This window comes from Hyperolius riggenbachi, chromosome 3, assembly GCF_040937935.1.
Source record: "Hyperolius riggenbachi isolate aHypRig1 chromosome 3, aHypRig1.pri, whole genome shotgun sequence".
NCBI lineage: Eukaryota > Metazoa > Chordata > Amphibia > Anura > Hyperoliidae > Hyperolius > Hyperolius riggenbachi.
In genome coordinates, this window is record NC_090648.1 from 189,618,520 (window position 1) to 189,639,803 (window position 21,284).

At 43.1% G+C, this 21,284-nt stretch overlaps 1 protein-coding gene across 1 annotated transcript; it reads right to left on the reverse strand.

Annotated features, from left to right (window-relative positions):
• Nucleotides 1-737: 737 nt before the first annotated feature.
• BCL2L10 (BCL2 like 10) lies at nucleotides 738-13,824 on the reverse strand. The gene is made up of 2 exons (XM_068272522.1): nucleotides 12,989-13,824; nucleotides 738-2,212 (listed from the first exon to the last, which is right to left on the reverse strand). Exons 1-2 carry the CDS (start codon nucleotides 13,376-13,378, stop codon nucleotides 2,081-2,083), a joined length of 522 nt encoding a protein of 173 aa, XP_068128623.1. The 5' UTR covers nucleotides 13,379-13,824; the 3' UTR covers nucleotides 738-2,080.
• Between the last annotated feature and the right edge of the window lie 7,460 nt (nucleotides 13,825-21,284).

The window sequence follows — 21,284 nt, forward strand, 5'->3', positions numbered from 1 at the left end:
GAATTTGCCTTGCTCATTTTTTATTTTAGTTTAGGGTTGAAACAGAAATATACCCAAGGATTGATCTTCATCCCAATCAGTAGCCGATACCCCTTTCCCATGAGAAATACTTTTTCTCGAATAGATCAAGGGGGTTTGTATGGCTGATATTATAGTGAAACTCCTCCCACAGTGTGATGTCAGCACCTAGGACATCACACTATGGGAACCTTGTGGGAATTACTGGCTGTTTCCAACCGCCTAGCAAGCAGTATTTCCCCTATGACCATATGTATATCTATATAAAAACAAAACAACCTTTTAGCCTATCACATTGTTAGTGCGGGTGGTTATAAATAATGACAGTTAGTGCTCTGTTTTTTTTCCCCCATGTCTTCCAGTAGTAAAAATGACTATGTTCAGGCTGAATGTGGAATAAACATGAATAACATGGCGGATATCAATCATTTCTTGATATATCTGCTATTTTATTTTAACTTTTCAATGTATGGATTTACTTGTCCCCCCTTTTTTTCTACAGTTACTCTTTAAAATCCCCAAGTCTGTATGTAGTGCTCAGCTTCCATTTGGTTCAGCTCTTGGATTTCTTAACACACATGAAACAGACTTGTTCTGCTGCAGCAACAGACACTGAAGCCAGCTCCAGAGCTTCACCAACCCCTCGCCATCTACATAAAGACAAATGACCCATACCCCATTCAGAAGACAAAATTGGAAATGAAGAAACATGGCTCCAGTGTATTTCAAACTCGCACGGGTTTATTAAAACGTGGCAACAGTTTCCATAAAAATAAAATATGCTACAGATCAAAAGTAAAGCACAACAATAGTATACATTTATATTGTTTTTTTTCCTTGAAAAAAGTTACAAAATGCTGACACAGAGATACCAGATCTCCATGGAGTGGACTAAATGAATATATTATAGCATAAATACAAATTTTGCCAAGTACAGGTTAAATTTAATATATTAACAGAGGAATGTTTGTCAAAAACTTCCACTGGATTACCATGAATGTTTAAAAAAAAAAATGCTATTACAGTTAATTTATTCTAACAATGGTTTAACTAGTTCCATGGTCACTCATTTGCAGGCGTTCAGAACTAATGAGGCAGGAGTGATCACCTGGGCCTGGCACCACTGCAATTGAATCTGGGAGTATTCAGTCTTGTTTCCTTGAGGGAGACGCTGCAAGTCACCAGGAATTCAGGGGCCATAATGATGTGGACTTGCCATATAGCAAAGTGTTGTCTCCCCAGAAAACAAAGCAGAAATATCTTTATTGAATAGCAAGGTCTATAAACTGCTGAGACCTGAAATCTGATTGGCTGATCCTTAAGTCTTGAATACATACAAGATGGTTCTAAGCCAAGGCAGCCTCTGATGTGTCGGCAAGCGATCAGGACTGGCGGCTGAGAGCATGCTTCTCCCGCTCTTCACCTGCTTGGTCTGTACCTTTGGCCCTCCTCCCCTCTCCATAGCAACAGGATGTGTCAATAGCCTAAAGGCTAGCAATTCATCTGTACAGAACTCACCCCTGCACTGTCACCTGATGGATTAAATCCCTGTGGATGGCAGTAATTATGCGTGTGTATACACCTTTAAGCTCTTAATGTCCAGTCCAGCGCCCACTAAGATTTTTATCTTGACTTATAGTAAAGGTCCTTCAAATAACATTAGCAACAAATACTGAATTATTGAATTTGCTATAATATAGTTGCCATACAAATATGAGTCAAGCTTTTTTCCCCCTCCTGCTTTTTCTGAATGTACACTCCTAAATGAGAAAGCCACTGACGTGTTTTATGAAATCATGTACAGCAAATAAGTCTATTTTAATTTGATTGTGGGTTTAGTTTTGTCAGTTTAAAGTTTTTAAAATGAAGCAAACATTGGTGACTTGGTACACAGGTGTTCATTAAAAACACATAAAAATGGCAGTATCCAACGGTTCCAAGCTACACAATGAACAGGTCAGTCATTCAGAGGTCTTGATACAAGATCTTTGGCGACAACAAGGTCCCACGTGCTGCTCCGGACAGGCTTATCACCCTTGGCGATCAGCATTTCCTTTGCAGTTCATCTTACAGTCAGAAGAAAGACCAAACCAGCAATGCCAAAGCCAGCAGCTGCCATCAGTGCATTGGAAAATCTACTGTTGTCCTGTGCCTGATCCGCTCCATTCTTGTTACAAAATTTGTAGAATCCTTCCTGTAACACATAAAACACAATTATCAGTCAAACAATAAAATGTTTTGTATAGCCACACAATGATCTATTATGCACTTATAAAGTATTGCTGACTTTGTCACGTTGCAAATAACTCCCCTTGATGTCTATTAACACACACCTCTGCATATCAGCCCATATAATGTGTTACACCAGCTATAGTAAGGCTGCATTACTGTGTGAAAGCTTGAGGCCCCTTTCACACTGGATTGTTGCATTACCTGGTTTTGCCACAGGCTAACGCTATGCCACTGAAGGTCTATGAGGTCTTTCAAACCTGTGCGATAGGATGCACCACAAGGGACAGTGTCACTGCACAGCCGACGATAGAGCAAACACTGACGGCCAACCGGAAGTCAAGTAAGTCTATGGTGACACAGGTTTTTTTTTTTTTTTTTTTTTTTTTTAAATCTACCGTTTTTTGCATTCACATTATGGTGTGCAAGCGCGGAAGCGCATTGTTAATACACTTCTGCACCATTCTTACTAAGGTGTTTGAAATGGACTGGAATGACCAATTTCCCCAAGTAATGGTTTGTAGGCCTAGCAGCAATTGAAGTCTAAGATCAACATGACAACCAGACACGCAACAGATTTTAAAAACAGACTAGAATGGCATTTTCAGCTTTTCGTCAAGTATGTTTCCTCAAGTTACAAGGGGTTCTCTCAGTGAAACACAGACACAGCAGTGTTACCCAACCGACAAGACACACAAATATACATCTGGCTCCACTTCTAAAGTTCCAAACCACATCCAGTCACTGGAGGAAGAGGGAAAAAAAAAAAAATCTGCCCCTGCCACATTGTGTGCTTTCATACAGATTTCTACCTGCCTCACACATCCTCTAGCTGGTTACTCAAAGAGGAAGCACATTTATGTGGAATGTCAACAAAAAAAGGGAATAGGGATGCTACACTACAAGCAGGAACCACAACGTCCTTCATGTACAGACATAAGACGCCCGGTACCTGACAAATGATAACCACACTGCCATTGACAAAAAGCAACATGTGACCAGCACCATTTCGTTAAAGCTTCTTCATACATCTTGTGAATCATGCACTATTTCTCCAACATCTGCCACATCATACCATACACAAAAGTAAGCAGTCAAAATCTGAAAGAACCAACAGGTTTTGGACTAGTTTCCTCATGGGGGAATCCTCCTGGGGATTCTCAGGTTTTAAGTCTAACTGCAAAAGCAAACTGATGAGATAAACAATTGTATCTATCCTCCTGATCCTGGTCTTCCCCCCCCCCCCCCCTTTCTAGAAATCCCACAGTTTTATTTCATATGTTAATCTACCGGACTTTAAGTCTTTACTGTATCATGGTCTCTGCTCAATGACACAAACTGAAGTATGCCCGAACTAAAAATCTATGGAATATTGTCCCTTTTTATCTCTTTCCTGCTCCCAAAAGCAATTTTCTGCTAGGAAAGGGTTTTATAGTTGTAAATTATCAGTTAGGGTTACGCTATAGTCTGACCAGGCTCTGACCCTGTCCCGACCTGGACAGAAACTGACACTTCATTACTTGATTTTTAAGGTAATTTTTTTTAAGAAAAAAAAAAAAAAAAAAAAGCCACAGCACAGCCATAGTTATTTGTGTGCTTGGCATTATACATGCATGTGTCTATCATCTTGTCACCTTGTGTATCCTTTAAGCACATCTATGAATCTGTTTGTTTTAGATAAATCTGCAGCAAGAAACTCATGAGTATTTTTGTTGCTCCTTTACAAGCTTGCAGATATTTAACAACTCAGCAAGCGTGTCCCTTGTGCAGATGGGTGCAGCACAGAGGCTCCATGTAAGGACCAGCGACAGAGGAGAGCAGCTGTTTACCGGAACCTTATTCAGCATAATCAAGTATGGAAGCAATAGCCTCCAGATGGTTATGTTTGAATCCTGCTTGGCAGATGACTGTGTAAACAAGTTAAACTCTCAATACCTTCCGGAACTCTGCTCTTTACAATTAATATGAGCAAACACAACTTTTCTGCCATGTGAGGCTTGTTAACCCTTCCTACAACAGGCCAGAGGGAACCTCTCTGCTCAAACGTGTCTCTTGTCAGTCTGTTTAACCTCTTCTCTAATGACTTTTCTTTCATTTACTTGCAACAGAGACAAAAAGGAAAAATAGAGAGCCCCAATAGCGCATTAATGATAAAGGTAAGATGACCAATTGAAAAACAGTGATATACTCACAAGTATGGGTTGCCGCTACAGGCAACCACTATATGCACATGAGGGGAGAATAAACCTGTCCCCACTCAGGTTAAGAAGTTGCTCTCTGTAGAAAGCAAAGGGTGGTGATCACACCCATGCACCAGGTGGATATATAAAGTACTTGTGAGAGATAGAGGCACCAATGCAGGAAAAAAGGTGCTAAAAATAGTTTAAAAAAAAAGGGGAGGGGGTGGTAGTGGTGGACTTCCCTCCCCAGCGAAGACACAACAGTTGTGTATCATGAAAAACGTTTATTCTTACTCCAACAATTCTGGCAACGCATTTCACAGGTCTATCGCAAGCTTCCTCAGGCAATTTTAGACATTTTATGTCATAGAAAGACATTTTATCCTGCACTGGAGCCTCTGTCTCAAAAAGTATTTACTGGGAACAGTTGGCCTGAGAAACACAAGCTTTAACGTATGGCTGAGTGTCTTGTATAACACTCCAGCAAATCTGAAAAATAGAAACCCATACGTAAGAAACTTTATTCCTGTCAACACGGCAATGCAATTCCAGACACATTGTTACCATATGCACAAGCACAGTCTATCTTGTCCCCATCTTTCCTACTGCCACAGACCTCACAGCCATGTAACCTTAATCCAGATAGAGATATAGATAGAGATATAGATATATACACACACACACACACACACACACACCTCCCTTCTGTCCCCAGCCTTCCTACTGCCACGGACCTCACAGTCACATCCCTGGAGCATCATTGTCACTACAGATGTGGTACAGCAGGTGTCCCTCAAGCATCATTGTCACTAAAGATCTGGCACGGCAGGTACCCCTAAAGCATCATCACTAAAGATCTGGTACAGCAGGTGGCCCTGGAGCATCATAGTCACTAAAGATGTGGTACAGCTGGTGTCCCTGGAGCATCATTGTCACTAAAGATCTGGCACGGCAGGTGTCCCTCAAGCATCATTGTCACTAAAGATCTGGCACGGCAGGTGCCCCTAAAGCATCATCACTAAAGATCTGGTATAGCAGGTGGCCCTGGAGCATCATAGTCACTAAAGATCTGGCACGGCAGGTGTCCCTGGAGCATCATTGTCACTAAAGACCTGGCACGGCAGATCTTTAGTTGACGCCAGGGTCACCTGTACACAGGTAGCACCAACAATACTACCATTGATCTGCTGAAGCTCTGCTACTCCCCACCTGAGAAATTTACTGCTAGGGCCAATTAATCACACTTTCAATAGATCACTGACAGTGTTGGGAAGCAGGTAATAAAAGCCTGCTTGTATGCAAGCCCATGTACCCACTCCATAGGCCTGTAAGGGTTGTGGAGTCAGAGCAATTCTGGGTTCCTGGAGTGGGAGGCTTCATAAACGGAGGAGCCACAGTCCTGCCTGAAAACCCCAGCAAGGTCCTATTTTCCAGCATAAGCAGATGTGACCCGTGTTGGAGACAGGGCCTTATAAGTGTGCTACTCTGAAGTTATGTTCTGCTTGAACTACAAGAATTTTGTTTCTTGCATTTATAAACAGACAGTTCACAGAGGGCTTTAATACTGAATCATTGAGCCGACTACAAACACCTTATAACCTGCCAGTAAGCTTTTGAGCTGTGCAAGGAAACCAGAGCACCCTAGAATAAACAATGCTGACCCCAAGTTGATTGTGCTGTTGTGGGAACTATACCTGGAACCCCAGCTTTGCGATGAAAGGGTCCTAACCACAGTGCATGAGCTGCCTCGGCCATACGTATTCAAAGCTGACAACTGAAAACTCATCTGTAGAACACCAAAACCATACATTGTAGTCATGCATATGAAACTTCTCGGTTACTAAAAACTAGAGCTACAGATGGAAAAACCCAAACATGCCAGCATAAAAAGGGAAACTTACAGATTTATCAGGTCAAGAGAAATGGGAAACCAATACAGTTAATATTTTCTCACACAGCAGAAGTCAGGAAATTCCCAACTAAGAATGCACAGCTCCGGTGCTGGATTCTACCCAGAAGTCACTTCCATTATACTAAATGGCCTTCAAGATAAAAAAAAACCAAAAAAAAAACCAATAAGATCAGTTACACTAGACATGAACAAATAATGCATTGCTTATCAGGATTTTATTGTTTGAGTGGGAGGCAAAATGACCTGAGACTTCCAAGGGCTTTCTGCTTTGAAGAGAAAAAAAACAAAACTTCAAGGACCAGGAATAGACACCCCCAAACTGAATGAATAAGTCGTTCACTTCTTAAAGAGAACCCGAGGTGTGTTTAAAGAATGTTATCTGCATACAGAGGCTGGATCTGCCTATACAGCCCAGCCTCTGTTGCTATCCCAAACCCCACTAAGGTCCCCCTGCACTCTGCAATCCCTCATAAATCACAGCCATGCTGTGAGGCTGTATTTACATCTGTAGTGTCAGTCTCAGCTGCTCCCCCGCCTCCTGCATAGCTCCGGTCCCTGCCCCCGTCCCTTCCCTCCAATCAGCAGGGAGGGAAGGGATGCAGGCGGGGACTGGAGTTCTGCAGGAGGCGGGGAGAGCAGCAGACTGACACTATAGAGATAAACACAGCCAGCTCTGACAAGCTGTTTGTCAGCAGCGTGGCTGTGATTTATGAGGGATTGCAGAGTGCAGGGGGACCGTAGGGGGGTTTGGGATAGCAACAGAGGCTGGGCTGTATAGGCAGATCCAGCCTCTGTATGCAGATAATATTCTTCAAACCCACCTCGGGTTCTCTTTAATACCAACAACAACGTACCACAAGATAAAAAGGTGACCATAGATATGGCCCTAACAATGCCTAACCTCCACATCCACTAGCAGCACAGGACACTTGTCAATGGCCACTCTAACCAGAAGAACACTAAAACAAGATTAGGCATAGGAATTTCATCACACAGATGAAACCTCCCATCAAAATATAGATTGCCACCACCTGGCAAGACGTTTGATCCCAATCTGTTCTGAATCTGATCAGAGAGGGGCCTATTATCACACAAACACACACAATCCATTCATTCTCAAAAGACTTCAGCATGAAATGTATTAAAAACCAGTGTTGCACGGCTCGATGCATGGATACGCTATGGGCCATGGATCTACCATCACCAACCAAGTTTCTCTGTCCAATCATTGTGAAAAGCTGTGCTACAGATTTCTAATAGAAATGATCAGAGCAACTGGATCTGACAGGACTGGACAAAAGAAAAAAAAAAATGATATATAGAATTCACTGGGTGTACGGCCTATTTCAGACTGGAGGTGCCCCCAAAGCAAAGGTTACAGGTAAGCTTCCTCCTCATATAAAGCAATATACATGCAAATACATTGCGCTGATGTAAGTTCAACCCAGGACTTGGCATAGCTTCCACAGCTAAGAAAAGGTTGGGTCATTGGATCTTTAAAAGCCATAGCAACTAATGAGCAAATTATTCCTCTATCACCTCTATTCCTCTATAGGTGTACAAATAAGATGCCCCAAGTGAATCTATGTTTAATTATTTTATAGTCAATTTTTATTTAGTGAATAAAAAATTAATACATTTGCCAATATCTTCCGCAGCGCTGTACAGAGTATATAATCTTCCCACTTAACTGTCAGAGAAGTTCGCAATCTAATCCCTACCATAGTCATATGTCTATGTATCATACTCTAGGGCAAATTTAGGGGAAGCCAATTAACTTATCTGTATGTTTTTGGAATGTCGGAGAGCCTGGAGGAAATCCATGTAAACACGGGGAGAACAACGCTGTGCAGATAGTGCCCTTGCAATGATTCGAGCTGGGGACTCAGCGCTGCAAGGAGAGAGTGCCAACCACTACGCCAATGTGCTGCCCATTTTTTTGTAAACTTTTAGGTGCTGAAAGGGATTTTGTAGCCAATAATAGAAAAACATGGAAGAAAACCCATGAGCAACAATTACTGGAATCAGAGCCATTGGCTCATAAACTAACATCTAACTAAATGTGAACTATATTACCAAAGATAGTACAGGAAAGTCTGTTCTTTGCCCTTTCCTCAAGAGAATTAGATATAATTATTTACTGTAATTAGCTAAAAGGAATTAACCTGCAAAAGGAGCACTAGTATGCAAGGACAGCTTTGTTACGTAACATCAACCCTGGCTGAAATATAGCAGTGTTTACAAACAGATCTGTTTTGGCAACATACACTTTCTTTTTTTAGGCTCAAGACAGAAATAAGATACACTTGCCTGAATATATTAACTGCTTACAGGCCTGTTCACACTATATGAAGAAGTGCAGAATGGTGCATATCTCTCTACACTACATCACCAATGCTGCCTGGGGACCTCCTTCACAGTGCCATTCACACTGCAGGTTGCATGCTACAATGCATAAAATTCATCTAGATGCATTTTCAATATTACTTATTTGATTACACCAACAGGAAGTGTGCCACAGCTTAATTTACACCTTCCACCTCTCACTCTCAGGAGATTTCACTTTCATACATGGGGAAGAGAAGAGATGATGCAGTTTGGTGAGAAATCTGCCAGTTATGAGACTAGCTGATTCCAGTGATTTTTTTTTTCCTGTCTGCTGCCAAGCAAATCACAAAAATTCATATGGCAGCTTCCTCCACTAACTGCATGGAAATCTTTTTTTAGTACACAGATGGCATTACTTTGGATCAAAGGCAGGTAGGATAACTATATAGGACAATAGGAAATTGGAGACAACGAGTTGAGCCGAGCCACAGGTTATGCTATTCAGTGTTCTTCCCAGAAATTATTTCCAGGTGGGTGGCATGAAAAAGTAGCCGGGTGGGGCAAGATGAGAGAATGCAAGGCTGGTGCTTCTGTGCACAACTCTGCTTACAGCATAGGAGGAAGTGAGCTGATAACAGCCGGGTGCTCACCAAAACTAGCTGGGTGGAGCACCCGGCTAAAAAAAAAAAAGAGGCTGGGGAGAACACTGCTATCAGTGTGACCAGTATCAGGAGTAGCCTGAGCATTGCTATGGTAACAAGTGCTAATTGTGCAACACATGGTACTCTGTTGTATGCATTGTATATTAGTGGCTGCTAGTGAATCAACCCAATGAATACTAGTTATTGTCAAGTTTACTGCTTTTCCTGTCAATCAAATTGTTAAATTATAAGAAATCAAAAACACAAATTTTAATGTTTGGCAGATTTGAAGACCAGCAAACATAATCCGTCCACCTTTAAAGAGACATAATAATAGTAATAATAATAATAATAATAATAATCCTCTGGGGGGGGGGGGGATTATTCCCTTGGGAGGGGGAAACCTCTGGATCCTAAGGAGGCTTTCCCATCCTTCTAAAACCTCAGGAATCCAGCACTGGCTCCCCCAAAACCACAGCTGACCTCTGTCGCCTGTGGCGCAGGAGCAACTATCCGCTTGAGCTCCGGCGGAAGTAGCCGAGCCAGAACAGGTCAATTCTACTGCACAGGAGACCGGAGAGCTGATACTGTGCCTGCACAGGATCGCGGCAGGTAAATATTTACCTTGCCGACATTCAGGTGCTTTCAGCACTGGATCACCAAAGGCTTAGGAGCATGAGGAAGCCTCAGAACGCAGAGGCTTCCCCCTCCCAAGGTAAGTATCCCCCAGAGGGTTTTTTTTTCTTACAGATTTTCTTTAAACACTACTAATAAGCTGAATACTCACCTCGTACCCTCGTCATGATTTCTTGCAAGATTCTTCTGATTACCAGCTTTTATAAAAACGTGGTTTGTGACAAGCGATGGGTTCCGCAGCCTCATGACAGGGGTATATGCAGGTCATTATGACTGTCACATCTGATCCCCGATGACTTGGAAGATGGATCGGGGGAATGCTCTTTGGGTGGTTTCGCGGTGAGGTTCCCCGATCCATCTTCCAACCCATGGGAACACGTGATGGCACTCAACCGGCACAAACGACAGGTAAATGGTGGTACTTTGCACAGGAGTCATCGGGGATCAGATGTGACAGTCATAATGACCTGCATATACCCCTGTCATGAGGCTACGGAAACCATCGCTTCTCACAAACCACATTTTATTAAATTTTTATAAAAGCTGGTAATCAGAAGAATCTTGCAAGAAATCATGACAAGGGTACGAGCCTTTACACTGCAAAGAATGTCTTACAGTGCAAGTAATCATACACACTGAATGAACAGGAGTCCATTTGCAGCACTAGTGTGTAGGTTATCCAGGCCTGAACCCCAATGACCCGGTTCCTTGTAATGCCTAATGACTCCCAATGTAGAGTAGCATTAAGGGCTGGTTCAGACGGACGTTTGGAGGCGTCGCGTTCAGGCTTTCAGCAGCGTTCGCATTGCGTTCAGATGCGGTCGCGGTTTTTCTTCCCCTAGAGAGACATTACCCGTCGCGGTTAACCGCCCCTGGAAGCAACATGTAGCTTCCAGGGGCTCCTTGAACGCCAGTGAAAATCGGGATCCGAACGCCGCGTTTGTGCAAACGCGCGTAAAAGCTTGGTACAAACACTCCCATTCACTTGAATGGGAGCGTTTAACACCAAGCCCCGAACGCTGGCAGTAAACGCTCTGCAAACGTCCGTCTGAACCAGCCCTTACTCAGCTCTAGATAAATCTTTGCTTAACAAGGTACAAGTTGTGGAGGAGCTTTTTCTTCACAGCATGCCTGCTAAGAAGCAGCTTGTATGGACCACCACTAACAGGAAGCAGGATATTACATCACAAGTAAGCGGGTAGCCTTCTATGGGAAATTAATAGACAGCACAAAAGATCCCCAGGAAATTTGCCAGCAAGTGGCAGGTTTTCAGAATTTTTCTTGTTACCCATAGCAGTAATCTGCAGATCGACTTTCATTAGTGGCAAGTAGCTCAGACTGTAGAGATTACGTGCTAAGAAAAAAAACTTGTATTAGAACTGACAATAATCAGGCCATATATGGGCTGTCGGCAGCATCTGTGCAGATCCCAGTTCTGATAGTGAGATGGAAATTTTAAAGGATTTATCAGCATACACCAAGATTTCCAACAATCACATTCCTTGAAACCTGTTCACATCTGTTACAACTGGCTTCCCCAGACTCGCCAACAAATGTGTGGTAGGGATACTGGATCCCTTTCAGGGACAGGGATACAAATGGTTCAGAGCACACTGAAGCATGACTCGCTAAGTAATGCTTGTACTTGAGCAGGATATCTGAGGAAGTGGAATATGATCTGCAATATATAGCTAGCATATTGCACTAACCGCTTTTGTCTGGTTTCCAGGAGAAAGCATATCTGAATTAAACAAACATGCCACAGAGGTATTTATTTAATAATGACCAGCAATGTAATAAAGCAACCCATGGTAATCACACCAGAATTAGATCTCAGGATGACTAAGCTAAGCTCCTGAAACTAGAATCTGATTAGTTGCTATGGGTTACTATATATGATTACTATTATAGTTGACAGACAGACTTATATGAGTCAAAGTCCATTTCCTGAGAACATCCTTTTCTAGAGAAAATGAGATCCAAACAAATAAAAGTGTTATAGATTGCAGTCAAGATGAGCAATTTCCACAAGAAATGTTTTGCCTATGACTCAGAGCAGCAGTCAGCACACAGGGCAGCAGATCATTAGACTGGAAAATGATGTACATCCACCCACCATCTACATTAGTCAGTGGATTCTATGGCTAGGAAACGTGCTAGGGGCGGGCACATAGGCATTGTTCAGCTATGGACAGTGCCACACTGTAGCAACAGCTCTTGTATCAATTTATTACCATATGTTATGCCATATGACAGCAGTGAGTAGTAATCATTCTACAACAATGCCAAAGGGACTGTAGAGAACGATGCTGCCTGCAAGCTATAAAAACTCCATGCCAAGTGCGATTACACCTTTTCTAAAACAGGAGGTATTTGCAAGTATTCAGTCGTAACCTTTTAAAATGATTTTGCATTTAAATAGTCCTATAACTAAGAAGCTGCTGCCACAATCCAGTTCAGGGCAATGAGTGACTACGCATAGTTTTAATGAATACCCAGCCAGCTCATGGTGAGCCAATACTACCTGGAAGGTATGAAGTGCTTAGAGCCAGTTCACTCTAGACGGATCAAAAAACGATCCATGCAAAGAGTGATCTGTCAAAGGATCATTATTTATTGGGTACCAGTATTTGATCAGTGACCCTCCATTCTGTTAGCGTTCCATAAATGCAAAGCATCCGTCGTTCCGGAACAATTGCTCCCACCACAAACTTGTGGTCCTTTCGGCAGAACGGATCCATTCAAACGGAACAATGTGAACAGATCCTATTAATTAACATAGGTTCCATTCACGTTCCTTTGGACCCGGTCTGCTGAACAGACCAGTTCTTATGCCATTGCGAGACAGGCCTAAAAGAGACTAAAAAAAGTCTCTCTTAAAAAGCATTTTAAGCTATGCATTGTTTTATGTCCCTGAACTACCAGGCATAAATCCATAGGTGCTGGTTTAAAGCCCACCTAAAGCCAATTCCATTTCCTGGAAACGCTATAACATTACAGTTGTACATGAAGGGTATGTCAGAAGGATAGAGGAAGCTAATTACCCATGCTCCATTCTTCTGGAACCATTCTCGGTGCTCCACCTCCAGGAATTGGGTCAGCACCTCGGCCAGTGACTTGGGGGTCCCAGACTTGTGTTCTCCATGTCTCTGGACCAGGACCCCAGCGAAGACGATGAGTCCTATGATTCGGCCCCAGTTCAGTCCTCCTTCCTCTGGTAGCCGCGCTGCCACCCCCTCCAGCGTGCTCCGGGGGTCTCCGTCCAGCTGCTCGCACGACTCAAAGAACTCCCGATTCCTGCTGCGCATCTCCGCGGCCACCCTCCATAGAGTCTGCGCTACGGCGGCCGCAGGAGGCTGGCATTCCCTGCTGAGGCATCGCCTGAGGTAATCCTCCAACAGAGCAGAGGTCTCCACCGGGGAGTGATCAGACATACTAAGGAGATGGATAGACAGAGAGAGAACAGGATCACTCCATATAACTACAGGCAGGAGAAAGCCCCGCCCACACGCTGCTGCTGCCCCCTAGTGAGCGGTCTGAGGATCGCTGCCCACCCTGGTGCTCCCGCAGAAAGCCTCTGGTCACGGTCTGTCCCTCTGCCGAGTCACACGACTGCTGCTCAATGCTATTCTTTTAAAGCTTTCATAACTTCTTTCATCCCCTGCTTTTGTTCATACCGTGCCTCCCTCCCCGGCATTCCATAGGCTAGTGCTAGGCTGACAGTTCGGCCCCGCCCCTTCTCATTCATGAAACTTGCATCAGGCGCTGGCTAGAGCCGCTCCCATACAAGGTGTGACGACAGCAGCCTTCCTTCCCATCTAAGATACGATATGGCAATTCCAGGTAGAGGCCACATCCCCTTCTCTGTAGAGGTTACAATATTATCGATTCGATCCTGTACAATCAGGGAACAGGAAGTAGCGTTTCCTTGCTGTCACTCCTCCCCCCGGCACATGATGTCACGGAAGCTCTGGGGAACTCTTTGTGAATGTACTATTGTGCTCATTTGAGGAACACCGTGTTCCGCTCTCTGCCTGGTGTCATATCAGAAAAAGTACATGTCATGTGTGACACCGCAGGGAATGACCGCCGAGACACCAGCACGGAAAGGCCTTCTCCTGGGCATTCCTGCACGGCTCTCTGGCCCATAATCTGACCAGCGACCCTGATGGACACGCACGATTCCTACAGTCTTCGGCTGGGTTCACTAATGAAGCTTTGCAGTTCCGCCGTTCCAGTCCTGTCAGTTTCAGTTTTACTTGACAGGAATGGACCTTTACACTACACTACTCGTCAAGGTGCGTACACACATGCGACTATAGTCGTTTGTAACGATCGTTCCCCGATCTTTACCAACGACGATCGTTACAAAAAACGAACCACCGACTATTAAGGCAAACGACGAAGGAGCCAAATCGCTACAAAAGAAAGTTCTGTCTCGGCGGATTTTAACCAACGACGATCGTTTGCAAAAGTAGTACATCGTTGGAAACGGTCGTTCGTACTAGGCTTGACATGCGCATTTCCCAATTTCTCCGTGAAACTTCTCATTTTTATGCGCAGGCGCAATAGTTGCTTTACGTGATGTAACGTTCGTTCTAACGATCAGATTGTTACACACCTTTTAAAACTAACTTTACTTAGGTCTTTCTTTTATCAATTAAAAGTTCGTTCGTCGTCCTCAACGAACGATCGTTGTCGCATGTGTGTACGTAGCATCAGCCATAGAAATATAAAACTCACAGAACTAGACAAGACTGGAACAGAATTATACACCTTTTACGTGTAAACCTACATAATGAGTAAAGTTAGAATAAACTTGTTTGTATGTACATGAAAAAAACAGCCAAGTACCCAGCCGAGCAAAAAAGGATAAGTATGCAAAATTGAAGGACTCGTTCGTGTTAGCTTTTTGTTATTTTTGACACAATTTTTATTTACGATTCCCGGCGCTTGGGTGGGCATTGAGTTTTTGTGAAAAGCGCTCTTCTAAGCGTTTTTCCCAAGGTGTTTTTTTTTATTCACTCCCTGACGCAAGTCAGGAAGTGAACTCTTTGACCTGGAAAAAAATAAATACAATGTATTTATTCTTAAAAACGCAATCGCCGCACAAAGCAATTTTGTGAGCGTTTTGCGTTTTTCCTATACCTTTCATTGAGGCGGAATCGCCTCAAAACTGGTACAGGCAGCGCTTTGCTGAGCGGATCGGTAACAAACTCTCTCATAGAGAATCATTGCACAAGTGCTTTCAGGACGATTTTGAAAATCTCCAGCGCTTAAAAAAAAAAAATCACAAAACACCTCCAGTGTAAACAAGCCCGTACAAAGGGTTTTCTTTATTGCTTTTGATAGAACTTTTTTTTTTTTTTTTAAATCAAGATTACTCTCAATCATTCTTTAATTAAAAACAAAAATGGGAAGCTAAAGTCATACTAAGCTCCTTTTCCACTAGCAATCGCTAGCGTTTGCACTAAACGCTAGCGATTGCGATTCTGCAAAGTCCTAAATTTTCCTGGCGAATGGGATCGTGATTTTTCTATGCAATGCACTACATAGCAAAATCACGGCAAAAAATAGATCCGCGGTGCGATCGCGTTTTAGTGTGTGTGTGTGTGTTTTGCACTGCAGTTCAATAGAGTGTGTGTGTGTGTGTGTGTGTGTGTGTGTGTGTGTGTGTGTGTGTGTGTGTGTGTGTGTGTGTGTGTGTGTGTGTGTGTGTGTGTGTGTGTGAGTGTGTGTGTGAGTGTGTGTGTGTGTGAGTGTGTGTGTGTGTGAGTGTGTGTGTGTGTGTGTGTGTGTGTGTGTGTGTGTGTGTGTGTGTGTGTGTGTGTGTGTGTGTGTGTGTGTGTGTGTGTGTGTGTGTGTGTGTGTGTGTGTGTGTGTGTGTGTGTGTGTGTGTGTGTGTGTGTGTGTGTGTGTGTGTGTTTGTTCTGATTCATATGTGAGTGTGTGGCGGGGGATTTAATCATCTGATCAGATTCAGCTGTAAATGTGGATAGCCACCTTATGTGTGTATGCTTCATAATTCAATAATTTATTTATTGTATTTATAAAGCGCCAACATATTACGCAGCGCTGGACATTAGTTTAGGTTACAGACAATATTTAGGGGTGACAAACAGCAATAAGACAATACAGGATTACAAGAAAAACCAGATCACACAGCACAGTAGGAGTACCAGGTAATGCTTAGTCAGTCACTGGATGGGAGCATATGGAGTTAGGCAAGTTAGGTTCACTCAGATGCATAGCATGGGTGCACAGAAATGGAGGTGCGTGATCAGGTAGGACACAAAAGGAGAAGGATTGAGTAGGAATCTATCAAGAGGTAAAATTACTTATGAGCTAGATCTCTGACGCACCAAATAGCGTTTGCGGGTCATTTTTGTTTTTGAAAAAAACACCTCCATTGACTCAAATTAAAATCGCTGAAAAATAGACAAGATTTTAATGTAAGTCAATGGAGGCTCTTTTTCAAAAACTAAAATGACCCGCAAAACACTATTTGGTGTGTCAGGGATCCTACTCATGATTAACCACTTTACCCCCGCGCGTACGTATTTCTCCGCCCCTTTTTCCATCCTTTAAAAACCAGGGACGGAGAAACACGTACTTTCCGCGTTCCCGACGCTGCCCGCGCTCCCGCTCGTAAACACGCCGCCCGCCGCTCGCCCAGAGATCAATGAACGGGAAAATCCATTCCCGTTTGTTGATCTAAGCCCCGCAATGATCAGCTGCTCTCCTATGGGCAGCGCGATCATTGTGAGAAAAAACTCACGTGTCCAGCCTCCTTATTCTTCCTCCAAGCTTCCGGAAGGAAGCTTGGAGGTCGCATTAAAACAAAAAGTTACTGTGGCCATCTTGTGGCCAAATAGTAAACTACACCCTACACATTTTTCACATACAAATAAATGACTTTTACACATAAAATTAACTCATTACCTCCCACACTCCCCATTTTTTTTTTGTAATAAAAAAAAATTAAAAAATTTACAATTAAAAAAAATACATAAATAGTTACCTTAGGGACTGAACTTTTTAAATATTTATGTCAAGAGGGTATAACACTTACTTTATAAACTATGGGCTTGTAATTAGGGATGGAAGCAAAACTGAAAAAAATGCACCTTTATTTCCAAATAAAATATTGGCGCCAAACATTGTGATAGGGACATAATTTAAATGGTTTTATAACCGGGACAAAAGGGCAAATACGTTTCATGGGTTTTAATTACAGTAGCATGCATTATTTAAAAACTATAATGGCCGAAAACTGAAAAATAATTATTTTTTTTCCCCACATTTTTCCTATTTTCCCATTAAAACACATTTAGAAAAAAATAATTCTTGGCATAATGTCCCACCTAAAGAAAGCCTAATTGGTGGCGAAAAAAACAAGATATAGTTCATTTCATTGCGATAAGTAATAATAAAGTTATAGACGAATGAATGGAAGGAGCGCTGAAAGGTGAAAATTGCTCTGGTGCTCAGGGGGTAAAACCCCTCAGTGGTGAAGTGGTTACGTTTTTTCAACCTGACGGATCAAGGATTCCACACTCGATATAATTTACTTGTGGTCGATCAAATAGAATCAATATACTGTAGTGTTGATTAAAATAATAAATGTGCCCATACACTGGCAGATGGCCAGCAGATTTGACCATCACATAGATCCCTCTACAGACTACCCGGATAGCTTATGGTGACCCTAAACCACTAGGAAGTATTAGGGCCTTTTTCCACTAGCCTGCGATTTGCGATTTGATTCTGATCGCAAATCGCAAGGTACATTAAACTAATGGAAACTGCAGCAGCAATTTCCATTAGTGCGATCCGATTGCGATGCGATTTTGGTCAAATCGAAATCGTCGTTCTGCCGCGTTTTGTATGCGATTGAGCTGTACTATAATGAGTATAGTAGCTCAATCGCAATCGCATGGTGGAAATTGAACCGCGATTGCGATCGGAATCGCGATCGCATTTCATAGTGAAAAAGAGCCCTTAAAGAGACCAAAAAGCAAGCTTATTAATAAGCAACACTGGATATAATTTTGCCCTCTAAAAATAGGTATTTATGACTATTCAGCTAAAAAAGAAGAACTGATCGAACCAGATGAGAGAGGGTTCTATTGCTGCCAGTGTAGTGCACACACATTTTGAATAGATTTCAGCAGATCCAGATAGATACCCAGAGCAGCCGAACACTTCATATTGCCATCTACTGTCAGGATAGTGCATAGCAGCAGTGCATAACATTGCCAACTGTAAAAGGATTATTTTATGTTATATGGGTTCCTATGGTGACTTACCTTAAAGGGAACCTGTACTGAAAAAAAGGGCAAGGGGGGGGGGGGGGGCAGCGGGGTTTCTTACCTCATGAGGGGAAAGCCTCTGGATCCAATTGAGCCTTCCCCCGTCCTCCTCATACCACGGTGATCTCTCTAAGCCGCTCCAAACGGCAGCCATGTAAATATTTACCTGCCTTGGCTCCAGCGCAGGCACAATAGCGGCTCTCGGCTCGGATCAGGTGGAACTAGCCGATCCCAGTCGGGTCCGCTCTACTGCGCAGGCGCAAGTCTCCTGTGCAGTAGAGCGGACCCAACTGGGATCGGCTATTTCCACCTGATCTTAGCCGAGAGCCGCTACTGCGCTGGAGCCGGGGAAGTTAAATGTTGCAGGGTAAGCACCCCCCGGGGCCCTTTTTTTGCAGTACAGGTTCTCTTTAATAGCCAGCATCAAATTAGGAAATTGTCAAACTAGAATTTTGAAGTTCTGCGTATTTGGATTATCTAAAAGCACACCCGCAGCGAACAACAACAAAAAAATCAATACCCACCTCAGTAATTAAAAGCTGCCCAGACCTCAACTTATTCACACATACCCTGTCTGGATGGGCTTATCTACGGGTGGGAGCAAAGTTAAAGGATTAACCCTGCGCTGGAAAGGTGGGCTAAACCATCCAGAAGCTTCCAACTACAGAATTGGCTCTAAACATGTCAGCCGTATTTTACTGTTCCATGTGACTTGGTGTCTTGTGGTCCTTCATGCTTTGCTGGACTTGATCAGAATGGAGAAGTTTTTGGTTATGGAGTACTAATAATTGTTGTGGAGGGTTAATTTTGCTCATCGGCGCTCTGCTGGTCACATTTCATGGGTTTGCATGTTTTATAATGGACAGAAAGCAGAATGACCGTATGAACTTGGAAAATGTCACTTTGTAGCTAAAGGAGAAAGGCTGCATGTTGTACAAGATGGTTGAAGGGACAGGGTACTGCAAAAGTTCACAACCTATAAGAAAATAGCAGGTGATCTAGCTCATCACCCTTACAAGGTAGCTGAAGTACAGTACCTGAGAGGACTGACTCTTTAAACCATAGCTAAAGTTTTTGCAAACACAAGAGCGTATTGCTTAAAAGGAAATAAATATGGCAGCCTATTATTATTCTCATCTCAGGTTCCCATTAAAGTGTACCTACAATAAATACAGCACAAAGATTTATAGTTACCTGGGGCTTCCTCCAGCCCGCTGTAGTCTGTTGGTGTCTGACTGGTCCCCTCCGTTCCACCACTGTATCCTCCGGGTAAAGTCCCCGACTGTGCATGCATATTTGTGCACCTTCTTGATCGTGCTGCCATGGCTGGGAGTGTTCTGTTCCTGAGCAGTTACAAGCCTCAACAAACTGCACAGGTAAGAATGTTCTTGGAAATGGGAGAGCAATCAAGGAGGCATGTGCAGTAGTAGACAACTGCCAGGTCTGACAGTAGGAGAGCGGAGAGGATTGAACAGACACTGAGGGAGCAAATAGACTACAGTGGGGAAGAAGCCCCCAAGCAAGTTAAAATCCTTGAGATGTATTTATCTCAGATAAAGCAGAACCTCCAGCATCAGGGGAAAAAAATCATCTGTCAGGGGAAGACAATATTCTCACCTGTCCAGTAAGCTTCTGTTGGTACCAAGTCTTACTCATCTTTCCTGCATGTCTTTTACCTCACTGCAGCTGTGACAATGCTGGACATTCACAAGCTGGATCTTTCTACATGATTGTCACACCAAGCCCTTTCTGGTAACAGGTACTATGGGAAGGTAAAAGAAGTAGTTTTGATAAACAGAGTAGCGTCCACTTCCAATTCCTTGACCAAATGTGATGGGGAAGATTGGAGGATGAAGGTGCTCTCTGAACACTATAAAATAGAGGAGTGGGGGCCTTTCTGGGGAGGCATCTATCTGCTTTTCTACCTAAACTCCAGCCAATTCCCAGAGCGACTTAAAGGGAAACCGTAACCAAGAACTTCATCCCAATCAGTAGCGTATACCCCCTTTCCCATGAGAAAGCTTTTCCTTTTCACAAACGGATCATCAGGGGGCTCTGTATGGCTGATATTGTGGTGAAACCCCTCCCACAGTGTGATGTCAGGACCATGGTTCAGACATCACACTGTGGGAGCCTTGGTGCATTGTGGGAAATAACAGCTGTTTCCAACTGCCAAAAAAGCAAACAGCATCTCCTTCCACCGACATCACTTGCCAGCAGTAAAAAGTTCACCATGTGATGTCATAATGTAAATCAGGGAGAGGAAGGATTTTACAATGGGCAAACACTGGCTAAATCATTTATACATAATTATTGTAAAAAATGAAGCACTTTTTTAATGAATTATTTTCTTCTTTAATTAGTGTTTCCTACCTGTGTGTGGATCTTACACAGACACTCCCATTTAGAACTTGCACTCACTATCAAGCCCTCTGACTCACAAGCTGCAGAGATGTAAGCTATTTTTTTCTCCACAAAGGTCAGGTTGTACTTCGAAAGCTACAGTGGGATGCGAAAGTTTGGGCAACCTTGTTAATCGTCATGATTTTCCTGTGTAAATCATTAGTTAAAATTTAGGGAGGTGCATAAATTTGGGCATTTTATTGATTCCAAAACCTTTAGAACTAATTATTGGAACTCAAATTGGCTTGGTAAGCTAAGTGACCCCTGACCTACATGCTCAGGTGAATCCAGTTATGAGAAAGAGTATCTAAGGGGGTCAGTGGTAAGTTTCCCTCCCTCTTAATTTTCTCTGAAGAGTAGCAATATGGGAGTCTCAAAAGAACTCTCAAATGACCTGAAGACAAATATTGTTCACCATCATGGTTTAGGGGAAGGATACAGAAATCGGTCTCAGAGATTTCAGCTGTCTGTTTCCACAGTTAGCAACATATTGAGGAAATGGAAGACCACAGGCTCAGTTCAAGTTAAGCCTTGAAGTGGCAGACCAAGAAAAATCTCGGATAAATGGAAGCGATGAATGGTGAGAACAGTCAGAGTCAACCCACAGACCAGCACCAAAGACCTT

Excerpts from the sequence above, each read along its gene's own strand:
- BCL2L10 (XM_068272522.1), bottom strand. The coding sequence starts at position 13,378 with ATGTCTGATCACTCCCCGGTGGAGACCTCTGCTCTGTTGGAGGATTAC. Across the intron at positions 2,213-12,988 it reads TCCAGAAGAATGGAGCATGG|GAAGGATTCTACAAATTTTG; the intron begins GTAATTAGCTTC and ends TATGTGTTACAG.